Source organism: Pundamilia nyererei, unplaced genomic scaffold (assembly GCF_000239375.1).
Source record: "Pundamilia nyererei isolate P.nyererei 1_Seehausen unplaced genomic scaffold, PunNye1.0 scaffold00050, whole genome shotgun sequence".
Lineage (NCBI taxonomy): Eukaryota > Metazoa > Chordata > Actinopteri > Cichliformes > Cichlidae > Pundamilia > Pundamilia nyererei.
This window is the reverse complement of record NW_005187451.1, coordinates 1,802,697-1,826,759: the sequence shown is the minus strand read 5'-3', so window position 1 is coordinate 1,826,759 and position 24,063 is coordinate 1,802,697. Positions and strand designations below refer to the sequence as shown.

Here is a 24,063-nt window from a genome sequence, read left to right as displayed (position 1 = left end):
ACACACACACACACACACACACACACACACACACACACAGCGCTCGATGTCATCTGCTCACCAGGGGCTCCAGCTCTTTGTGGTCCGTTAGGTTGAACTCGGTGACAAAGTAATAGAAATGCTTGTAGCAGGTGTTGACGTGAGCCTCTGCCCCCATCTGGCTCACGCGGTCAAAGTGGTGGATGTAGACGTGGACGAACACCCGGAACAGACGCGACAAAATCTTCTTAGCCACCTGCATGAATGTCTTAGGGAAGGGAGTACCTGGGAGTCAAGCAGATGGGAGACAGAGCGAGAAGGCTGCGGTCAGTCTGCGGTGACCTTTTATTTGCTCCGGAGTAAACAGACACGTTTGAAATTACTGATGCATTTAATTAAAAGTGAGGCTGCTTTTTCTACATTAACCTTTCCCCGTCTTCTCCCCCTCGGGCCTGGACACCAGCCGCCAATCGGCAGCAGACGCGGCCAGCGTCACAATCGGACACGATCGGAAAATCGACAGGGCTCGGTGTGCCGAATAATCTCCCAACCCACGCTTAATTCAGCACATCGTTTTGCTTTGACTAATTAAATAATGTTTTAGGAACGTGTTGCAGAGGATGGCTGCGTCAGAGGTCGTTTCTATTCATAGCCTTACTGTCCATCCTGTGACCCATTTCTAAATCCACTGGCTGGCATGTTTCTGCAGTCAGTCAGTCAGCGGCTGAGCCACAGCACAGTGCACACAAACACACTCTGAGATAATAGAAAACCACAAATTCCACTGCAGCAGATTAACTGTGATGTTAGCAATGCTCAGCGCTGAGGGTAATCTGACATACGTGGCCTTGCGGATGCTGAAAAACAGGCTTCACATTTCAGATGTGAGTCGTTCGCATCTCATTTCAATTTTCCTCTGTACTTATTACGCGTTAATCATTTAAGTGGCTTTTCTCTGCGTTCCGAATGATTCACACTGAAAGGATCATTAAAATGAAATAGAGGTTACTCATTATAGCCATTCAGTTCATAAAAGTAAAGATATATTTAAGCATCAGCTCCCCACTTTCTGCTGTGTGACCCTACCTGTGGTGCCAACACCCATGCAGGGAGCCACTGGGTTAAAACACCAACAGGAGAAAATTTGAAATCTGAACAAAAGTCATAAGTTTACCAAATAAAACTTTGGAATTTATTGACTGGAATGGCTTCGTAACCATATCGAAGCGTGGCCACGGTCTGTCTGTGAATGGGCTGGTCGCTTGGTTTGCCTCATGAGATGACTTGACAGACTTGAACCAACCGCTGAGACGCCGTACGGGACAGTTTCTTCAATTTTCAAACTCGTGGCTTATTTCAACACTTACCGACGTTGGTGGGGAAGATGTTCTCGTTGTTGATCTGTACCTCGATCCAGTCCATGAGCAGGCTCATGTATTTGGGAGCCGACAGGGCGGTCGGCTTCTTGTACTTGTGCTCGTCTTGCCAGCGGTATTCGTACTTGGGCCCGCCCGACATGACCGGGCAGGTTTGATCGGTGCACGAGTCACTGATGGTGCCGTAGATGAGGTTGATGCGGTTGAAGAAGTCGACCACGTGGACGGCCACCCAATCGTTGAGGTCCTCGCCGTGGGGCAGCTGCACAGCCAGCTTCAGGTCCAGGCCGGCGTTCAGGGACGCCTGGGCCTTCTTGTGCAGCTCGAAGCGCTGCGTCCCGGGCTCAAACTTGCGCTTGGGCCGGAATGTCCTATCTTTGTTGAAGACTTGTTTCAGGGCCATGGACATGGTCGCATGTGGTGGCGGCAGACGATCTGTTCGAACGCTTCAGGTGAATTATTTACCGTTGAAATGGAAGCAGACAAGGTTGTGTGAACAGCCAGTGTGGGTTGTTTTGGTTATGGATTGTCGTGGTTTTTATTTGGACTGAGTCTCTGACTCCTGTGTACGATAAAAGGAGAAAAAGAAAAGGCCAGAATTTGGTTAATATATGCACATTTACATTGAAATGTCTACTTCCTGTCAAACCTGATTGCATGTGTATGTAACAATTAAAATCTAGGGTTGCAAACAACATGTTTGTTAGTTAAATTAGTGTCTAAAATGCCAAACAACAGTGAGATTTGGGTTTTTCCCAGTCATGAATCATATGTTAGATGCATGCTAGGTTGATATAAAACTGTTAAACCGGAAAAGAAATGGAGGCCGTGCGAGAAATTTTACGCACGAGAGCAACACAACTAAATAATTTGGCTGTAATCAGAATAAAATGCCCAGTTGCCCGACATAATTGATCTGAGACCACACTGCAGCACTGGGAGGCTGAAACAGAGGCTGTCTGCAAACGACAAGCCTCGGCAAAAAGAGATTAACCTTAAAAGATGAAACATGGTGTCTGAGTGAGTCATTTCCTATTTCATACACCAATTCCGCCGTGAAATCAAGAATATGCCGAATGACAATAAAACCAAGTCAAACCGCGTGTTGCCAACGTAAATCGACGTTGCCGTGTTTATTTACGCCTCCATATATACATCAGGTCCACATTGCTCGTTGTCTGGAGGGCTTTGTGTCGTTTTTAAGCACATTTCCAGGATAAAAGTCAGAGATTCAACATCGGGGCTCATGACGGCGGTGCGAAGTTTATTCGTGACGTGACGCTAGCTAACTCGGCCGGACTTGTTGCTCCATAAAACAGCAAATATAAAACCCGCTAAAAACACACGACAAACCCGGATCACTCACACGCGATCGTAAACGAGGGGGAAAAGCCGCCTAAGGGCAGCAGTTAACTCGGGCGGCTCTTCGCAGGGTGACGAAATGATACAGTTGAAAGCCACTTTCCCGAACTTACTTGTTCCGCCTTCCTGTTTCCTTCGACCTTTTATCGAGAAATATCTGGTCGCTGATCGATAGCTTTATGTCGACACCGCAGACGGGCTACATTATGGACACACGGTGCGATACATGTCGTAGAATTAGTAATAACGGTACGAACATGTCACTTTGATAAAGAAACTAATGTCTGACTCCTCCCTGTGAAACGAAAAGTACACCAGCGCAATGCTAGCGGCTTTAGCGGCGACTTCCGGATTCAGGATTTTCAAAGTAATGGGACTGCTTTTTCCACTATATGTGGAGACTTTCATGTTAGCTTTGGTCATTTCATTACATTCCCTCTGACCTAAGAGCAGTTTTCATGTGTTAATCACTTACACCTGCTGACAAACTAAATCAAGTTTCCAGTGTGGGTTTTCTCATTTTACTGTTCGGAAGAATCAATCAGATGTCTCTTTTTATGTGGGACTACACGGCGTTTTGATTCTTTGCTCTCCCGTCCTACATCTTGACTCAGTACCTCACAGTTTGCAGTCTGCAGTTTTCTACAATATAGTTTTTACCCAAGCCATGCCACAGAAGGTCAAGCAGGAAAAGTTACAAGTAAAACAAAAGCTACAAGTGTTACAGAATTTGAATGACGTGTCAGCATATACTGAAGAAATGACATTCTTTTTCAGTTTTGCAAAGGAGAAACTATGGCATGAAACGATATGTGCGTATGTGTGCTTATAATAAACAAAAGGTCCTAATCTAGTAACCTGCACAGTTTTAAGCTATATTGGCCAACACTGCTGCTGTAATTAAATGTATAAATATAAATAAACATAAACATATATGAAACTGTCAGACTACACACCAATGTCACTGACATGTCCCATACTGACCCACACAAACACAGCCCCACATGAGGACTTAAGACTAACTTTAAAACAAATCTAAATTTATGTTAATTCGACACCACACACCTGCTCAGTTATTAGGTAATCTATGATATTTCTTCCTTGTTTGACAGTTTGGGCTCAATCGTCACCCTTTCTAATCGAGTATCTGACACCTTTGTACAACCAAACTCTACAAATTATGGCTAAAAAGCATGTTTGGTGGCAGAACTGTCACCATATGTTTTTTCTTAAATTACAGTGTATAATATATAGTGTCTTTCAAAGACACTTGAATTGTGTAAATCTGTTTTATGCATTATGGATGTAAAAGCCCAACAAAGGACAAGGGCTGGAAATTAGCAATACCGTTAAATTCTTTATGAAAAAATATTAAATATATAATAAATGTAGATTTCCGGGACTCTGATCATATTACCTATTTATACCACAGCATGCATAGGGTCTAATATAGGGTCATAGGGTTTATTTTGTGAAAACCTACTATTATTTTGAAAACTGCTTCATCGACTTCCTTGGACCCTCCAGTGTGGCCTGACGGTTCACAAGTACTTCCTCTGACACAGTTTGGGGCCAGCGTGACTAACCTCAGTTTGTTTCTTTCCTAATAAATCGCCGCGTGTGACGTTTAAATTACTGGCATTGAAACATCAGAGAGAAAAAACTATTTTACAAACACACATATTTAAAGACAGAGAACAGCTTTAAACTCAAAGTCTCAAAAAGTCTCATATTAGACTTTCTCATTTGGAATGTTTCTTTTGATTAAAAATGCAGATGTTGGACTCTGCACATACGTGTTCAGAGTATTTATAAGAAAGTATGCATGCACCTCATGTCCAAAGCTCATTTTTGCCTTCCAGTGAAACATCACCAAATGCTGATGCTTTCATGGAGCATTTTGTTGATACAAATGTTCATAATGTCTTTAATTGTAATGTCTTTTGTGTTATGATTGATTTTATGAGACAGATTGCAGAAGACCAGTTGAATGGAGGCTCGTAGTTTTCCCGCCACATCTGTGATAAAGTTACAGATTTTTATTTTTATGGTTTTGGAACATCTGGAACATCTGGAAAAGAACAATTAAGACTTATAATGTCAGACTGTTGTTGTAGCTCCAAGAAAGAAAAAGAAAAAAAAATCACACAGCACTTAAGAAGGAATTCAGTCATATCAGCAGATTTATGATAAGTTAATCCACATTTTTCACTCACATAATTCGTTTGTTTCTAGTTTATTAGGCTAAAAACAGTAAAAATGCTTTTAGGTGGAGGCGGACAAAGACGCAGATTTGAATACATGGTTCGATTAAAGTAGCAGAAAATAAAATTAGTTTTGTTCAGCAGTATTACGACACTTAACATTCAAACCACGGCAGACAGAGAGCTTCCTCGCACGGCTGACACACTGAAGTCCGATTTACAAATGCACATTTATTGCTGCGTCGCTTCTGCGGTCAAAGCTGGTCACTGTGCACAGTTCATAAAACACTCTTTGTTTTGGTTGTTTAATGGCCGGCTGAAAGGACGCTTTGTGCAGCGCTGGGACAGAATGTGCCTTTTTTCTGTCTACTTGGTAGGCTCGGGTGCGGCGGCGGCTGCGCCTTCCTCAGGCTTGGCCTTGCCGGATATGGAGTAATGATAACTCCTCATGGCCTCCTCGACCTTCTTGAAGTCAGGACGGTCCTCGTGTCTGTGAGAGAGTTGAGGGGAGGAGCAGAGAGAGGAGGCTGTGATAAATAGAAGTCACAGGATTTTAAGAGGATGCGTTGCTTGCTTAATCTGACGCTAAAAAACAAATATTCCAGAGGAAATTGTTTTCATTTACGAGGGAACGACTGAGTGAGGAATATAATGTCGTTAGGTGACAGCAGCCATGCCTGACGTATGAAAACTACATAAGTCATTAAATACACCGCTGTGAAAAGTGTTTGCCCTCCTCCTGTTTTCTTAGTTTAGTTTTTTGCACATTTGTCATACATATGTTTCAGGTCATCAAACTAATTTTAAATGAGTCTTTTTAGACAAAAACAACAAGAGTAAATACAAAATGCAGTTTTTAAACGATTTAAGTACGTTTACTTTATTCAGGGAAAAAAGCTCCAAACCTACAGACCCTGCGTGAAAGACTAATTGCTCCCTAAAGCTAATAGCTGGTTGTGCCACTCTTGGCAGCAAGAACTGCAATCTAGCATTTGTGATAACTGGCAATGAGTCTTTCAGCCACTCTTCGTGGCAGTATTGTTTAATTCAGCCAGACTGGTGGGTTTGAGCATTAACGGTGTGTTCAAGGATCTCAGCTGGATTTGAGCTCAGACTTTGAATGTACCATTTCTTTCCCAGTTTGTTTCTTATTGTGGAAACATGAACTCTTGTTGTTTTGTTGTACATACATACAGACAACCTCTGTTTATGCCTCTCTTGTATAACGCACGCACAAGACCATCGGTTTCTCACTTGTATGTCCAGCACTCTTTCATCAGTGTATATACTCGCTCTGGACACGCCGCCGGACAATCCATGCGGCTCCCGTTCTCAATGAAGCGGATCACGTCGGGTCCTTTCATTTTCTGGAGAACAAATTCAAAGACAGGCAGCGTGAGCTCTGGGATCACGTCATGCTTTGATAACCTTCTGCAGTAATCTGTCTTACCTTGTAGGGTTTCCCTCCGTAGGAGAACGCCTCCCACATGGTGACACCAAAACTCCACACGTCGCTTTTGCTGGAGAATTTGTGGAAGAGTATACATTCTGGTGCGTACCACTTGAGCGGCCATTTACCTGCAGTACGAGCCTGTGAACACAACGTTTATGATGGTGAGAAGCACGCCAAGGACTCGGCCAAAGCAAGCAAACATCGGCGATGGTATTTAGGGCCTTGGAGTGAAGGATTGCTGGGGCTCTCTGGTAACTACATCCACTCCAGATATGGGTCAGTAAATCAGTAAAATGGAAATCAATTGAGTGTTTAGTTCAAACAGGGCACCTGACACATTTTTGTCAATAAGAGCAAATTACTGTTTGCACATTGTGAGGTCAGCAACTCGCAGAAGGGCAATCCATCTAAGACATACTCTCTGGTTGCACACACTGATAAAACCCACACCGGACTCTCTAATCACTCTGTATTCATGCAACTTTGTCTTGCGGTACAACAATATTAAAAAACTCGTGAGTACTTTGTAGTAGTTGTCATCTGCTCCCAGGGCCTTGGAGAGGCCAAAGTCACTGATTTTGGCGAACTGTTGATTGACCAGCAGGACGTTGCGAGCCGCTAAATCTCTGTGCACAAAGTTCTTCTCCTCCAGATACTTCATGCCCATCGACACCTGGTGCATCAGGTTCACAATGTTCTCCACCGATACGGTATCCCTGTGAGGACACACGTCCAGAGAAATGAAGCATTAGGATATTTTTAGTACACAAATGTAGTTTTTTCCTAAGACAGCTGGGATGGGCTCCAGCTGCACCCCCTGAACCTGGACTGGAAAAGCAGAAGTAAATAGATGGACAGACGATCGATGATGATGATGATGACACAAAACTTGTCCAGTTCCTTTTGATGCAACAAAACACTGAATATTATTGCAGTTTTAAGTATCCAGAAACCTTCAAATGAAGCAGCCTGAAAAATGAACCATCCTAAGTTTGAGTCTTTAAGACAGAAGTGGGGAACTCCAGGTGAGGTTTTAGATCTCACCCTGGGTCAACACACCTGAATCAATTTATTAGTTCATTACCAGGCCTCTGAAGAACTTCAGGACATGTTGAGGAGGTCAATTAGCCGTAATCAGCTGTGTTGGATCAAGGACCTGCAGGACACCGGCCCTCGAGGCCTGGAGTTGGACACCCCTGCTTTAAGACATATTTGGAGTTTTGGAATCATCCACCTCTCCATTTTCTGCTGCTTTTCCAGCTCCGAGTCATGGGGGCAACAGTCTGAGCTGAAACGCCTCATCCAGATGTTCAGGGGAAATACCGAGGTGTTGGCAAAATGTGAGCTCTGTCCTGGTTCTGCCCCAGGGCCTTCACCTGGGAGGACATGCCCAAAACACCTCACCTAGGATGACTCTCAGCTGGAGAAGCTTTTGCGTGTCATTCCCCTGCTCTTTTATCTATCTCTAATATCTCTATTGACTGGACTTGAGTTATAGGCTGCTCTTTGCTTTACTTAAGTCTTGGAAAGAGTGAAGGTGGCTATTAAAATGTTATCCTGGCACTAAAGCAAACACATAACCTAAAGGACGTGTAAAATCACATCCCCATGTTCCAACTTCTGCCCTTCGAGAGCTGCTGCTGTCCATACAGAGTACGGTCTTGCCTGCTCTCCTATAAAATTAAGATGTAAGAAAGCGTACGTTCACTTTTGTTGTTCTGTATTTATTCCGTCATAACGTGACAGTTCTGAGAATACATGGAGCTGCCACAGGAAAAAAGAACGGCCTCATAAAGATCAGAAATGTCTTGGACGAACAGATTGTCTGATTCATTCCTCATCAGCATGTCATGGCAAGGACTTCTGCAGTGTCAGTATCAGAATCCACCTGAGAAGTACAGACTTGTACCAGGACGCACTTTGAGGGCTCACCTTGAATAGAAAGGGCTTATAGTAGCACCACTCTGTTTACTATTTACCACGTAGAAGAGCTGAGTTCTTTGAGATAAAGTAAGATTATTCACATCGACATGTTTTGATCCTTGTTACAGCTGAAAGATTTCTATGCATGAAACTGACTGACCCTAAACCACAGCCCTGTTTGGTGCAAAACCCATCCTGGGGCAGTGCATGTCTGTGGGAGCTGTTAGGGTTACACTGACATGTATGTATTTTTGTAAAGTCAGAGCGTAATCTGATCTGACTCTACACATGCTATATAGGATTCGTAAGGATCTGAGTGTCATGAAAAACAATAAATGAGATTTTTTTTTTATATAAAAATATGTAAGTCAGACCTTAATCAGTCTCCTTGTTACACTCCTAAAACTGAAATCTCACTATTGCTGGTTTAAAAAATCCTGTGAAGTTTTATTCACTAAAGACTTTTTTTTAAAGGTTTACTTGAGTCATTTGTGTTATTTCAACAAAATACTGTGTTTTTTGGATTTACTTTAAAAAATGTACAATGAATGTAAAACATTGAAGCAATACATAAAATATATAAAATAAATACGTAACTGATAAATAAATGAAATAAAAAATATTTTTATTCAAAAGTTATGTCAAGTGGTTCCACCCAACCGTGCTGCAGGATAACTGCTAAGAAACTGACTCAAAGAAAAACCAGAGTTTACCAATAAATAAAACAACTTTTTTTAAGTGTAACTACAAACAGTTAAAGATGAACTTACTTGTTGGAGGAGAGGAATTTGTTCAGCGGTCCGGCAGAAGCCATCTCCATGACCAGCATAAGACAGTCTGCGTTGCACAGGCCAAGCATGCGGACGATGAACGGGTTACTCAGCTGGTGCATGATCTCTGCCTCCCGCATCATCTCCTCCTTCACCAGCTTCTCGTTGTCGTTCTTCAGCACCTTGACGGCCACGTCTATCTGACCCCTGAATGCAAACAAAACACAGGCAGCGACATCAGTAGACGCACGGTGTACGCACGCCGCACGCACGTACGGCTCAGCGTCTGTTTTTAAAATGTTCGGCTCCTCACGATTCTGTTTTGAAGACTCCCTTCTTGACACAGCCAAAGTTCCCAGAGCCGAGCTCCACCTCGTCCATCAGCAGGTCGGACCTCTGGATGTTGAACCTCTTGATATCATTGGGGTTGTGATACGGGTTGAATCCATTGCAGTCCATGGGGAGAAGGTCGCGGTCTTCGGGCACAGTAGTCTTTGTGACCAATGCAAGAGCTGCAAAGTACAAATTGCACACAATAAACTGCATGTACTTTGTTTGTAGATATAATGTGCAAAATATTTCAAACTTGAAGGTTTTACATTCAAAATCACGTATCAGAGTCTAAAACATGATGCACTTGTATAAATTAATTACCCAGTGATATATTAACTGGACACTGTTACTGAGGAATTACATTTTTTAACTCACAACCTTTAAACACAGCGCTTGGCATGCAGTTATAATCTATCAGATTTCAGTCTTCCTTCTACGACTGATTGTGTAATTGTGAGTTTTTTATTTGAACGCATCCTTGCAGGAACAGCCATCGCAGTTTATGCTCAATGCTGCCTGTGTGTTTGCACTGCTGGCTACCGACCTCGAGGTGGCGGTGTGTATCCATTGGCGCCGCGTGGCCTCTGAAAGGAATGACAAAGAAATAAATCTTAGAGGACGAAGACGTGCGCTGACTTGAACAGTGCAGGATGTACCGACTACTTACACTGGGAAGACTGGGTGTCTCTGAAAAATGACAGGAGAATTTCATTAGTGAATAGAATCAAAAAAGGACGTCGCGTATTATATTATTCATATTATGAATAAACCACAATATAAACTGCAAATTCAGGCTGAGATGTGATTAAAAAAGGAAAGATTGGTCAGTACTTTCAACAGCAGCTTTGCCGTTAACACACGCCTCTCCGAGAACGGTTACAAGGCCGTCAGGTTTCATCTTCAGATACTCCACCAGCTGAACATTGAGAATAAGTTTAGTTTAAGCCAGAAAAACGACACACAGGTAAAGAGGAAGAAAAAAAGAGCCTGAGGACCGACCTGCCAGACTGTGTCAAACTTTGTTCCCTCAGGCATAGAGAATTTCCCCGACTTGTCCTGGAGGATCTGATAGTGGTACACCGTTTTCCCGTACATCATGGAGAGAGCGTACGTGCCAGACTCCTCTCTGTCTCTGATTCTGAGGAACAAAACACACATAAATGCAAAATCTTTACCCAACAAACAAACACAGCAGGCTTTTTAAAAAAGAAGCAAAAACTTACAGAAACTTGCCGTCCGGTTGTGCTCCCGAGTAAAGCCGCCTCTCCCCCTCATGGCGGGAGATTTTGCCGTGGTACCATGGCATTTTCTCGTGGGCTGTAGTTGCGATCAGCTTCTCGAGCTGAGGAGCTTGACTGATGATGGCCTGCTCCATGGCTTCGCCCTGAATCGGAAAAATGATCACGTGTTATCTCCGTGTTTTGCAATAATGACTTTTTATCTAAAATTGCGGGGAGGACTGCATCGCAGCTTGCTGGTGTTTCTGAATTTGCTCACACTGGGTGTCAAATGCGGTGGAAGGTGGTGCATGTGAAGCTCAGAGAGGGAACGTTATGACACTCGAGCTGCAGGCGAATTCTGCATAGACGTGGAGCGAGTTTGGCTCTTCAGTTGTATCACCGGTGTCAAAAAGATACTGATCGTTGTATGTGGCAGGTTACTGGAGGAGGCACAAGTGAAAATGCTCTTCTTAGCTTTAGTCTTGTTGACTAATTCTTTCAGTGCTGTCATCTCAGACCCTCGTACTCCCACCTGGCCTGCCTTTTCTTTCCAGTTACCTGCTCACTTTGTTCCTATTCCCCCATCTTGACTCTTTACTTTAGCTTCTACCGTCTGTCTCATACTTTTGGTTCTCGTTTCTAAGAACTGTAGCTTGTTAGTGCAACTACTTTCCCCAGGCCACAGAAACCTTCAGAGGAACTGAGAGCTCCTACCTGTGTTCCTACTTGAGGAAAGGTTTGGAGAGATTGTGTGTGGGCAAGGTTTCTCCCACTCCACCAAAAAAGTCCCTTCAGAAATGTCAGTTAAACCAGACTCAAACATACGGCTTGCGGGGAAGACCTTTCCCCGAGTTAGAGTCCGATCGGGGCCACAAAATGAAAACGTTGCAGAGAAGAAGGTCACAACTTCAAACTTCTCGTTGTATTTGCAGAGAGCCATTAAGAAGGGAGGGATTGTCCGAGTCCGAGGTCTGGGCCGTCACAAGTTTTTCAAAAGTTGTTTAAATTCTACCAGCAAAGTGTGACCTGGCGCTGCCACACCACTGATCTTTAACTTTGAACACTTTGTTTCTTTGTAACGACATTCACTGACTGATGTGGGAAAACTGACACATGTTGGTAAGATTGCTGATTTTTGATAAGACACCTCGTGTTGTTGTTTTTTAAATAGTGGTTCATTAAATGTGAAGGTTTCTCAGACGTACGTGTACTTTTAAAAAAATATCTACATGTCAACAGCAGTGGAAAGTTTTATCTGTGCAGCTGCTCTCAAATAACCACAAAAAAACAAAATGGCAAATTTTGCTTACAGGCGAAAACATTTATCAGATCACAAATTATTTTTTATTTTGTATAAATTTTTCACCCATCAGCAGATTTTCTATTTGGTTTATTTGCTATATTTTGCAGCGCGATGAGGGCGGAAAATATAACGACTGAAGAGATCACTTTGACTGCACTGTACAGCGGGCTGGATGCAGACATCAAAGCTATCTCCATGAGCAGAAGTCAGCACATTTGCATGGTTAATTTTTGTAAAAACAACAACCGTAGTTTGTTAGGAAGACATTTAAACATATTCAATATCACAGAAAAGTAATTATAGCTAAAAAATGAACTTTTCAGTCTCCGAAATGCTCAGGTAAAGTACAAGTAGCTCAAAACTCTACCCTACATGGTTATTTTCTTTTTCTAAACTCTTCAGCACCACCCCACACCCGGCTCACCTCCAGATTCCAGGTCTGCTTCACGTACTCCCTCAGCATGTTTTCTCTCAGACTGTCAAACACGCCTTGCCTGATCGGCGTATCTGGGGAGCGTAGACACGGCTTCTTCAGGAGGCACACCAGGCCGTCGGAGTCTTTGCTGTAAAACTCACAGAGCTCTGCAGGGCCACAGTGAGGCTTCCCTCCTGTGATGCAGTAAGTCCCGTTAAGCTGTTTCTCTACAGAGTAATGGTGGAACTCCAGGTTCCACACGATAGACAAGACGTAGCCCCCCAGACTGCGGAGACACTGCCGCAGCAAGAAGAGGCCGTCGGACATCCCGGCCAGCTTCAGGTGCTGCTCGGCGTCCGAGCGACTGATGCTGCCGTAGAAGAAAGGCAGCTCAGCCGCAGGGTCGATGGACATGGTGAGACCTGGTAAAAGTCGGCCTGGCCTTGAAGTCCTGGATGTAATCAGTGAGAGAGAAACTAGAGAGACAGACAGGAGGGAGGGGGGGGACATTTCTTTGAGAAAACTGACCAACAGATTTAAACAAATTTGCCACCTCTGACCGCTCGGCTTTTTTAGTTTCTACCTCCTCCACTCACAGCCAGATCAATGCAACTTTCTAATTTACCAAATTACAAATACAAGTTGGTGGGAATACAGCTTAAAAATGGACAACACTAAAATCAGTGCTACAAAAAGCAACAAAAAAGCCCCAAAAGACACACACACACACACACACACACACACACACACACACACACACACACACACACACACACCACCTGGATAACCTCACCTTCTCTTCCCTTCCCAGCTGTGTTACACTAGGATCTACAACAAACCCAACAGAGCTGCACTTCTCAGGAGCCTGACACGTACAAGTGAGGAGACATATGTGGGGATGTGACACTTAGCATGAGGCACCCACACTTTGAGACTGCATAAAGTTTGCAGGTTGACAAAGTGATGACACAAGCCACAACAGGAAGTCGCAGTCCGCCCTCACAGCCTCCTTTCTCCAGCGTGTCGCTCTTCCGTTGAACAGGTGCTGTACGGTTACAGAACATTCCCTCTGCTTTAAAACTCATCGTTTTTTCATTTTATGGAACAAAAAAACGGAGATCAAAGTATCGTTACTGTAACAAGTGTGTGCGCGATGAGAAGCGCTGGTACTCTGTTGACTTTATTGTGAACGGGAGTAAGGACAACTTTGAAATCAAAAGGGTTTCGACTGCAGCGTGGAACGGTTACGCGACAACAAGCAGAAGATGTTTGAGATAAAGAGGGAAATCGACAGCGATCACAAGACGTCACAGGCATCAGCTCAGAAAACCCAGAAAGGAAATGATGTGAAATGAAGAGAAAGATCGAGATTTCATGAAGACACGCAGGAGATCAGCCAGGCTGCTCTCCTGAGCTCTTCTTCGATTTGGGAGTAAATAAAGACGAGAAGCACATTTAAACAAAGCGGCATGCAAACTGATACGTGATTGTCTTTGTGTTATTCTCACTATGTGTCCATCAGTTTCATTTCTTCATATCAGTGAAAACGTCACCCCTCACAAAGAGTGCAGTTTTTATAACGATGAAATTATAAACCTAAAACCTGACATACACAGCATGTGCCATAAGTTACTTACAGTAAAACAGGGGTGTGATTACCAAAAGCTGGCAAATCTACTTTACTGTAATTTAACTTCTTACACCGTAACATATAACATGTTTTTAAACACTATGTGAAATAAAAAGTGCAAAACCTCAGCTTCCTGGTTATATACCTGAGCTGCTTCCCACATCAACAGTGGACAACCAAACAGCAACATACGACTGCCACAAGAAACCAGGTTTTACTGCAGCATGACCTCCAAAACGCCACAACAAAGACCAGACCCTACAGTGTGGACAAATGGATGTCGCCTAGACATGAGCAGCAATGCTGGAGCGCTTCATGATCTGCACCTAAAAGGTGTTTATTTTAGTCAGTATGGATGTGCAGCACATGGAAAACTGGTTTTTCTAACGAATGGAGACTAACTGTTCATACGTTTATTCAACTTCTGCACCACCTAATCTGATCTCAACACACGGGAATAACTATTATGGAGTTTATTTTTATTTTTAATGCAGAAAGGTGTTTATCTTTTTGCTGTCATTTGACTTTAAAGCTAAAATAAGCTTCTTCTTTTTTTTTTTACCCCATTCTGCTTAAATTTAGTGTGCAAATTTGCTTATTGCATTATTTTATATTAATGTACATTTAATTATTTTTATTTTAGACTGCTTTGAGAGCAAAAAAGGCAATTTAAAGGCATCAACTTGAGCTCCATGTAAGCACTTTCTGATATTTTATAGATAAACAATAAATGACTTGCATCTTGTTTGTGTATGTGTTGAGAAAGGAGGTCTACTCCTGTAAAAAGTCTATAAATGGATGCAGGTGACTCTATTCTTTTTCCCCATTTCTCATTTAAATTCCCCATACACTGTGGGGCGTTTAAGTGGGTAGCGCGGTGATACAGCAGCTCAAAATTTATGATCAACTTCTGTGATATTACTTGAGCAAACTGAAAGGGAAAGTGAATTTAATAACAAACCCCCTTTAACAGACCGTGACAAGCATATTAGCCATGCTGCTGTAATTTACGACCAAACTAACCAAAACACTGACAGCTTTCCAACAAAACATTAAAAGGTCCAACAACAGCAGAAGCCAAGTCCCGGCTCTGCGTGTGCTCTTTATAAACTAAGAGTTTGGTGCTTTCTTTCTTTTTTCTCCGCCCTCCCTCTTTTTATTTAACAAAAACAAAGACTGGCGGGAGATGAGGCGACACATGGCACGGTTCCTGAGCCAAGCTTTGAACCCACACTGTTGCGGGGTGTCTTTCATGCAGCGCCCGGGACTAACACACAGAAACTGTTTGCATGCAGTGTATAATTCCCTCTGATGTGCAAAGAATACTTTGGTACAAGAGTGTTGCAGAGTAAGCAGATAGTGATTGACCCAATGAGTGGTGGAAAAAAAGAGTCCTATGAGTCACTCTGTTTTCAGCAAGCCGAGGACTCGACACGAGATCTCGAGGCCTGAACGCTCGTTTTCCACAGAGAACAGAGAGAAAGTTTTCTGGTGTGAGAGTAAATGCAATTAAATAGGAATCAAAAACCTGATTGTGTTTGTCATTTGGTCAAACTCGTCTGTTCTCGGCAGACTCACAGCTCCAGGTTATCGTTTTAGATGGCAGTGATAATGGGGGGTTGTGACAGAGCGAAACGAAACACGGCGGCCATTATGATCTTTCCGGTGGGTTTACCTTTTCTTTTTTGTCATAATGGCTAACCCGCCACAACATTATGTGCTCGGACGCACGAGCTTCGACAGACTATGCGAATGCTTTGAATACTTTGACATCTTCAAACCATTTGCGCTCGGATAAAAGCGACGAGGTCGAGCTTTTAAAGGCGACCTCAGCGCGAGCGTCAAGTGTTTATTCAAGTAAACCACAATTAGGAAGCGTAAACATTAGCAGCGGAAACACATTCGACATGAAGGCAGAGCAGCGCTTAGAGCTGACAGCGTTATGTGCTCACGTTTAGCTTTACAGTCCTCAACTTTTTTTTAGCTGGGTGCGTTAGCGTGCTAACACGTGCTAATGTGAAGGAAGAACTAAACGAGGAAGAAGATGGGGACGTCGTTGACAAAAGTGAAGAGGACTTTCATTTTTTTAAACAGTTTTTGCTGAAATATTTAAAAAATAATTTTAAAAAAACCCAACCCCATTGTGGCCTCTGGACCCAGATAGCAGGGCTACTTATGGCTCGCTAGCAAATGCTACGTAAGCTAGATCTGGCCTAATACTCAGTAGACAAGCTTGACATCTGTCACACCACAACACACCTGTAATCTGACCCATATAAGATGAACCAGGGGCTTCTGGCCCACAGAAAACCTGGAAAATGATCATTTATTGCAAAGAAAAGCCAGCGTGTCATCACAGTCACTGTTATTCTTCACAGTACTTTTCTCAGATGTTTCAGTCTGACGCGTGGTAACCAAGTACAGCTACAGGTTTTAGAAAAATAAACCATTTGTGTAATATTTGTGTTACTGAGTGTAAACTCCTCCTCGGCTCATTTAAACAGCAGAAATATTATTAATATGTGGGCACAGTCACAGTGTTGAAGTGGGGAACCCGACAAGAGGCAGAAACGTGCTCGGTGTAAATAGCGATCAGTCAAATAGCTGCTTAACTGGCTGCTGAGAACAACATGACAAAAAGCAAATCACCAGAACAGTGTTGGTCCTTATCACGCAGCGTGAGCTCAGACAGTCGATGTGCCTCTCTGTTTTCTGTAGATTACCCACTGATATTAAATCAAGAGCATAGCAGTGATAACTATTTAGAGTTTTTAGGTCATGATTATTTTCTTTGTGATATCAGGAAGTTAGCTCATGGCTGTGCAACTCGAAGCATTTCTCTGTACATACATCAATGCGCGAGACTGTGTAGGCACCTCAAAACAGACAATGTGCCCTTTAACTGTCACATATGAAATTATTTTTCCAACAAAACTGAGCGAGCGTTCGAAGCGTGTAGGTGGAGTTGGATAAGAATGTGCATCTGAAATCAGGAGCCCAAACGCCTCAAAGTGAATCATTATTTCCTGAATCAGTGGAAAAAAGTTGTTGTTAGATCCTGTTATCTGCTTTATGTTTTCCAAAGTCTGTACAGCACCTGGGAAATAACCTGACAAGATGTGATTAAATCACATTAACTGTTCAGGCCTACCTCGGGTAGGATTCATTAGCATTCAAAGAGAGATTTATATTCCTCTTAACAATAACTCTACTTTGATTTCTGTTCACTATAATGAGTGTTTGTGTCAACCGTGTCTTTATCTAAAAATAAACTATGCTAAAACTCTGAATATCACACTGTGAGTTAAACAGAGCCCGTTCTGCACGTAAAAATTCATCTTCTGCTCGTCCAAACCGATTCTGTCCGACTGTGGCCGACACATGTAGCAGATATGCCTCAGTGCAGCACCCAAAATACATCCAGTCATTTTAAGAACAGTTACAAGGGATCACAGACACACACGGACCTCTTGGGTGTCTTAAAACCTACACCATTTTTTGGGTTTTCTATTCCAAGTCGCAATGAAAGCAGCTATTTATGTTTTGAGCATGTAATGACTGCTTTTCTGAGCCAGAGCAACAATGCCGCGGCCGACTGCGGTGCACGCACTCTTTTATTCTCCTTTTTTTTGACTGTTTCTATATAGTTGTGAATATAAAACAAACCTCAGTTGGAATTAAATTTAACTGATCGATTAGATCTTGTTGGACTGAAGTCATCAAAAACTTTGTAAATGAATAGCTAAACTACATTTTCACGTGTTTCATGGCCTCATGTTGCTATTAAATCAACGTTTACTCAAATATGTGAATTCTCGAGCACATCGAGTTCAAACTCCTTTGCAGCTTTTTGTCTGTATAACTGCATTACAGCAACTTCTCAGGCTCAGACTTCAGGTCGTCTTACTTTCACCCACCTTACTGGGCTGTTGTGTTTTTCCACACAAGACACAAGTATATACATAAGTGTAACTAACCAGTTTAACCAATACGACACAGTCTGTTGTTACATAATCAGATATAAAAAAAACTTACAGAGCACTGTTGTTCCAGGCAGACGCAGAGCGGTGTTGTTGCTTCAGAGGCAAAGATATATCTGTTGATCTGACAGAAATGTAAGGTGCTGTGAAGACGCGAGGGTTTAGAGACAATGACACACACTCACACACACACACACACACACATAAACCCACACACAGGCAAAACGGCAAATGGCATGCGTGGAGGGCTGATTTCAGTTTGACTGTCACCAGTGAGCCTCTCAGTAAAGTTAAATTCCAGCTGATGTATTACAATCTGTACAGTGCCATGTCTGAATATGCGAAACAGTGAATTAATATTGGAAGAATAAACCAGCATTATTGGGGAGTTCCTCTTTTTTGCTTTCGAGATGAAAACGATTTGGTCTGCTGGTTGAACTCGAGTCAGGATGCACTTACTTAGCCCATGAACAAAGGCAAAGAGATTCCTCTGTCCATAGAATAAACAAAGTAACATCTTACATGTTAAAGGTCAAAAATTTGCATGCTCGATCTTCTTTGTCTTCCGCACTTCTGCACCACCATCAGCCTAACTGCCCCAGGCTGGTGTTAGTCACCGACCGTGTGCCGCTTCATGCTCGTGGTGGTCTGAGTAGGCCTTTGCACCTCTTGCCCTAAACCTACATCTAAGGATGCCTAATTATTAAAATGATGGCCTCGTTCTTCGAGCAGTCTTCTCTTCATGTTGCAATCATCCTATTTATTTATAGAAAGTCAGCCATGCAAAAGCTGTAAAATAGCAAGTGGTGGTTTTACACAAGGCGCTGACCTATTTTTCAGCACCTGTAGATAGATGACATTTGACCATCATGAGTTTCCCCTTGTTTACGGCGCAATGCTCCGTCTGTTTATCTGTTTTTGCATTTCACATTCTCACATGACAGCTGAAGACGTGCAGTCAGCTGGCACTGTCCCATGAATTGATAGGATTTAAATATAAAGAGTGGAGACAGCAGAAAAGACAGCTGGCCAGGTGCTGTCCAAAATGAACATGTGTTTACCATATATACAAAACACTTTATATCGATAGTCTTTTAGATGAATTGTTAAAATTATAAAATACATTAAAGGTTAAAAGGTTAAGTCATAGCTGGGTAACAGTAACCCCTTCCTGATTTCTTAGTTTTTTGGCATATTTGTGACACTTAAATAGAGACAAAAATAACCAGAGTAAATACAAAAAGCGGTTTTTGGGGTGGCTGTGGTAGTGTGATGGTCTCGGGTTGCTTTGCTGCTTCAGGGCGACTTGCTGTAATTGATGGAACCTGGATTCTGCTGTCTGCTGGAGGATGTCCAGCCATCACTCGGGTTATGCAGCAGGTCAGTGATCCGAAACACATCATAAGTCTACCTCTGAGTGACTAAAGCAAAAGAGGTTTTGGAGAGGCCTAGTCAAAGTCCGGCATGAACTTAAACAAGCTTTTCGTGTTTTAAAATCCTCTAATGTGGCTGAATTCAAACAATTCTACAAAGAAGATTTGGCGAAGAATTCCTCCACAGTGATGTAAAAGACTGATTGTCAGTTATCACAAACACTTGACTGCAGTTCTTCCAGCTGTCAGATTTAGGTGGCGATGACTTTTCACGTACGGCCGGGTAGGGTTGGAGTATTTGTTTTGTATTTACTCTGGTTATTTTTCTCTAATATTACAATTAGTTTGATGATGTGAAACATGTAAGTGTGACAAAAGAAATCGGGAAGGGGGCAAATACTTTTTCAAAGCGTTGTATCTTAGCAGCAAAAAGACTAGAGGGAGGGAAATATGTAGCTGGTGTAACATCCAAAAGCTCATTCATGTTACATTCTTTGTTTAATTTCTACACATGTAAAAAAAATTTAAATGTGTAAAAGCGTTAATTTGATATTTTACAGGAAGCTTTGAGGTTTTTACTGTGAGTGGTTGCTAGGAAACCGAGGTAACTGCTGGAGACTTCTGGCATAAATTTTGGTCTTTTAGCTGAATTTTTATAGGTTTTACAGCATTTCCTACTGATAAAGACCCCAAACCCATTTACTAAAGTAATTAACTTGTGACTAAACAATTAAATGACAGATATTTAACTTTTTTAACCGTCTTCTCTAGAAATTTCTGTTTTTCATAATAGATTAAAAAAAAAACCCCAGGATATTTCTGTGAATTGACAAAAACCTGTTTTATAATCACAGGACAGTTTGGGCAATGACCTGGAGCACTTTTTATGTAATTTCACACATTTATTTCTGACAATTTAAGCCCAAACTTGCGCTTCGTTACACGTATAGATACATGTACACGTCTAAGTTACAGAACTTGTGGTGTAGCCAGGATACTGTGTTGAGGGGGAATTGCCATCATGACATAACAGACATCTACTCTCCACTCCAGCACCTGTGCGATACCCACAGCACCAAACCAACAGCAGGGATAGCAAACCCCCCACACACTCAACCCCCACCTCTGCAGCGGCTGCAGCTGCTTCTTTGGAGTTGCAGATCTGGCACCGAGTCAGCAGGATCCCGCTGAATCCAGTCCTGCAAAAACAGACAAAACGAAACCACAGAGGAAAATGTTTTCCTACAAAATAAAAGCATGCATTTCACAGGTAGGAAGTTTCAGCCATGTCCTAATCGGAGCAAGAAGTCAGTTTAATTTGGTCGAATTCAGACTGAAGTTGTAGAACTGATCACCAGGTTGAACCCCAAAGCAGGTGTGGGTAATTCGCCCCAAGAATGACCTCTTAAAAGTCACCACAACAAGAGCTCCTTGAAACAAAGTGTGGAAAGCACAGGCTCCTAATCGAGTTGTGCTTTTCAGAGGTCAAAGTTAGAATGTGGCGCTCAAGAACTCGCAAAAAATAGGATTTATTTGAGCTTAGACCTGTCAGACTTCTTTTTATATCGAGCTGAGCAGGGCCAGATTTCCACGAAGTGGTGTAATCTGCAGGATTTATTTATTTATTTAAAGCATTTTATAGGATTTCCGGTCCGAAAACAGCCAAACAGTATGCTCAGTGAGAAGGACTAGACACCTTCTGCTTCTGCTTCTAAAACAGTTCGAGCTTGAGCCACTATTTAAGCTGTTTTACTGGACTCAGTGTCAGGTCTGTCATGCGCAACGAAAACACAAACTGACCAACCACATTTTTATGCACAGTGTTCACGGGTTACAGGTATGCGTGATACAAAGTTGCGTAAAGGTCTTAGACCAACATCAGCTATCTTGGCCACAGCTCTGTATTTCTCATCGGCCCCTTGCCAACTGTGGAGTCCTGCCAAGACAAACTTTATTTTGAAATTTTTGCTCCCGGACGTTTCTATTTTTACCACGGGGGAAATTGACACCAGACTCCTTCTCTCCGCTTGTGGAAGAAGTTGAGTCTCCTCAGTCTCCTGCCGGCACCGCCTCCTCTCCGCTCGGCTGCTGAGGACAGACTCACATCGGAAACTTCTGCACGGGGACACGGGAAGGTAGGTCACCGAGCTCGGCTCCACTCTCTCTCATGCACAGCTCTGTAAGAAGGAAAGGCACTGCCCTGGCATGATGTTGGCTCTTCTAAGCTCTTGTCCGCTCCTTCCTGCAGAAACACTGCATGTCGCCCATATTTCGTGAGGCTCTTGCTGTCATGAGATCATTAGGTGCACCTCTGCGGACGTGAGCCTCACGCTGTCTTAGGGGATTTGTACTATTCCTAAAACCTCGAGTCCGTGAGTTGCTTCTCTTCTTCTTCGGAGTTCTTACTTATTAGCGCTGGGGTCTCCTTGTTAGCTGATGACAAGACGGTGTGCGTCTGTGTTTGTGTGTCTGTGTTTGTGTCTGCGTGTTGCTGAAGGGATGATGTGGCTGTCAGCGGACATCAGGTACCTGGTGAATGGTGGCGTTGTGTCGTTCGCCGGCTGGGGGCGCTACTCGCAGTTGCTCCAAAGCGCACTAAATCTGCAGCCCGTTTCTAAAGTTGCTAAAGTGTTGTCACGGAAAACATTTCGACTGTTGCTAGTGTACTATATTTAGACTATATGTAACATTATGATAAACAGAGGGGCGAGCACAGGTTTAGAGACACAGATGTGGAATCATTGGCTGTGTGACATATCAGCACATGCACGTCCAAACAGCACGAATGACAGATGTGCAGGTTTCCTGATCACCGTGCAACATTTTTATCATTATTATTATTTTGCAGAAATATTCTTTAGCACACACAGATACAGTTTTAGTTTTTTATTTTGCTCCCATAAAAACGTGGATGTGTAGTTTTACCAGATTACGCACACTTCTCCTTTTCTTCACATCCACATGTGATGCTTTTGTGTTTAAATCTCCTCCTTCTCCTTTTTTGGTAGCACTCATTCAACTTCATAGTAACCTTAAATTGGCTGCTGCCTCTATTAGGACAGCAAATTTACTTTATTTGTCCTGGGTCAGGTCGGTGCCTCCCAGTACTGCACAGCTTTTCTGTAACCTGCACATTTTTTCAATTTCTTTCTTTCTTCTTTTCTTGATTGCAGAGCTGAGCTGACAGGCAAGCGTCTGTCAGCTCAGCTCTGCAATCATTTTAACGCTGAACATTAAAGATTCCAGCAAATGTAAGGCTTTGCCTGTCGTAATGAATATTTTTGGTGTCTTTTGGATTGTTGTCAGTCGTAAACCAGATAAAAGACAGAAAGAGAAAAGCCTCCTCTGCCATCTGTGCTGCGCTGGTTCACTCACTCCGTGTCGAGTCAGCTCTCTCTCTCTCACTAAATATTGTTTCAGACTTAGAGAGGGACATTTTCAGTGAGGGGAGCACATCCGAGGTTCTCCGGCCTGTTTATGTTCCCACTTTTCATCTGCACACTGTTTATTTGGGGAAACAGAGAAAGGAATGCCTGCACTTTTCTTCTCCTTCTGCCTTATTTATTTATTTATTTATTTTTACCAGAGATTTTAATCTGAGATATGATTCCACCCTCTCTGTCACCTGTCCAGGCTTCATGTTGATGGTGATCACGACTTATTTTTATTTATTCAAGGAGTGCGCAGTTGATGCTGAGGCTGACGGACGCTGATGTGAGCGATTCGCTCCCTCACGGTCTCATTTGGACAGAGAAACTGTGGCGTGCAGTTACATGAAATAATAAACTCAACCTAAAGCTGATTCGTGTGCTCTCTGCTGACCAAAGTGGAGACTATGTATATATATATATATATTGAGAGTAGTGGCAGTGGTGGGGGTGCTGTCCCAGACTTGAAGCTGAGCTGAGGGACACTTAGCATCTGTGCGGTCGACACAGACCGGTCATATGGTTTTGATTAGCGTGCTAGTTTTCGGATAGCTGCACTCTCCCTGGCAGCGGTTAGACACAAGGACAGCATAGTTAGGCTGCAGTATGAAAAAGGAATATCCATCCTGTTAAACACCGTTATAAAAACGCACCAGCCAGTGTTCAGTAGATGATCAGATTATAAAAAAATAGAAGTGACGTGTCAATATGCCTCAGGGTCCACTGACTTGATTACACTTGAGTATTTTGGCCCACCCTTAAATTCCCACCTAATTATCCCGTGCGCTCCAACTGCTTTCTCTCTTGGTAACAACGACCCCTTTCTTTTCTCCTCTGCAAAGCTCTGATAGCCCTGGAAGCTGTGTGGCCCGGCTCGGAGCCCCCTCCCCTTTCCTTTCCTTTTTCTTTTTTTGGCCGCGATTGTAGAGCTATACGGTCGATATCCATCCAAGCAAAACCCAGACCCCGGAGAGTCCGTGCGCGCGCGCGCGCTCGCCTCGGCCTGGCCTCCTGACAAACATACGCTTTTTATTTCGTACAAGTGATACAGCCCAGAGGGAAAGCTTTGCACAACAGGCCGGGGAAGATGTACAACGCCGTCACCTCTGCGAGACAGCTCTCTCTTAATTTAGCCGCATTTCCAGAGTAGCAATAATTTACCAGAAGAGCTGTGCGCGCGGCGGTGCACGCGTGTTGTGGTGTGTGTGAAGCCTGTCCACAAATCTTTCTTAGCAGCTGTATTTGAATAGCACTAGTTTGTGTGTGTGTGTGTGTGTGTGTGTGTGTGTGTGTGTGTGTGTGTGTGTGTGTGTG

The 24,063-nt window shown here is 43.0% G+C and overlaps 3 protein-coding genes across 6 annotated transcripts in view; 1 reads left to right on the top strand and 2 right to left on the bottom strand.

Annotated features, from left to right (window-relative positions):
• mob3a (MOB kinase activator 3A) overlaps positions 1-3,083 on the bottom strand; it is a 5,314-nt gene extending 2,231 nt beyond the window's left edge. The window contains exons 1-3 of one of the 2 annotated variants that reach the window (XM_005733141.1): positions 2,831-3,083; positions 1,347-1,917; positions 62-264 (exon numbers count right to left, since the gene is read on the bottom strand). In XM_005733141.1, the coding sequence (XP_005733198.1) occupies positions 62-264; positions 1,347-1,764 (621 nt within the window). In that variant the 5' untranslated portion in view covers positions 1,765-1,917; positions 2,831-3,083. Of the gene's footprint in view, positions 1-61; positions 265-1,346; positions 1,918-2,721; positions 2,805-2,830 lie in introns of those variants that run through there. The other variant, XM_005733142.1, reaches the window with a different exon arrangement.
• A 1,799-nt stretch (positions 3,084-4,882) lies between these two features.
• zap70 (zeta chain of T cell receptor associated protein kinase 70) lies at positions 4,883-18,112 on the bottom strand. Of its 2 annotated transcripts, none has more exons than XM_005733139.1 (13): positions 18,004-18,112; positions 12,348-12,814; positions 10,624-10,784; positions 10,400-10,538; positions 10,232-10,316; positions 10,068-10,087; positions 9,945-9,984; positions 9,381-9,579; positions 9,068-9,274; positions 6,898-7,090; positions 6,372-6,512; positions 6,176-6,288; positions 4,883-5,411 (listed from the first exon to the last, which is right to left on the bottom strand). In XM_005733139.1, the coding sequence occupies exons 2-13, from the start codon at positions 12,750-12,752 to the stop codon at positions 5,288-5,290; spliced, it is 1,827 nt and encodes a 608-aa protein (XP_005733196.1). In that variant the 5' UTR covers positions 12,753-12,814; positions 18,004-18,112; the 3' UTR covers positions 4,883-5,287. The 2 variants fall into 2 exon arrangements, with proteins under 2 accessions (XP_005733196.1, XP_005733197.1); XM_005733140.2 differs by lacking the exon at positions 18,004-18,112 and adding an exon at positions 13,132-13,444.
• Positions 18,113-21,233: 3,121 nt separating this feature from the next.
• Positions 21,234-24,063, top strand: part of adamts10 (ADAM metallopeptidase with thrombospondin type 1 motif, 10) — a 50,885-nt gene continuing 48,055 nt past the window's right edge. Inside the window, exon 1 of one of the 2 annotated variants that reach the window (XM_005733137.1) lies at positions 21,234-21,456. The gene's annotated coding sequence lies outside the window, so the exon portion shown is untranslated. Of the gene's footprint in view, positions 21,457-21,630; positions 21,694-24,063 lie in introns of those variants that run through there. The other variant, XM_005733138.1, reaches the window with a different exon arrangement.

Excerpts from the sequence above, each read along its gene's own strand:
- zap70 (XM_005733139.1), bottom strand. The coding sequence starts at position 12,752 with ATGTCCATCGACCCTGCGGCTGAGCTGCCTTTCTTCTACGGCAGCATC. Across the intron at positions 10,317-10,399 it reads AGTTTGACACAGTCTGGCAG|CTGGTGGAGTATCTGAAGAT; the intron begins GTCGGTCCTCAG and ends CTCAATGTTCAG. Across the intron at positions 6,513-6,897 it reads CAGATGACAACTACTACAAA|GCTCGTACTGCAGGTAAATG; the intron begins GTACTCACGAGT and ends TTGTGTTCACAG.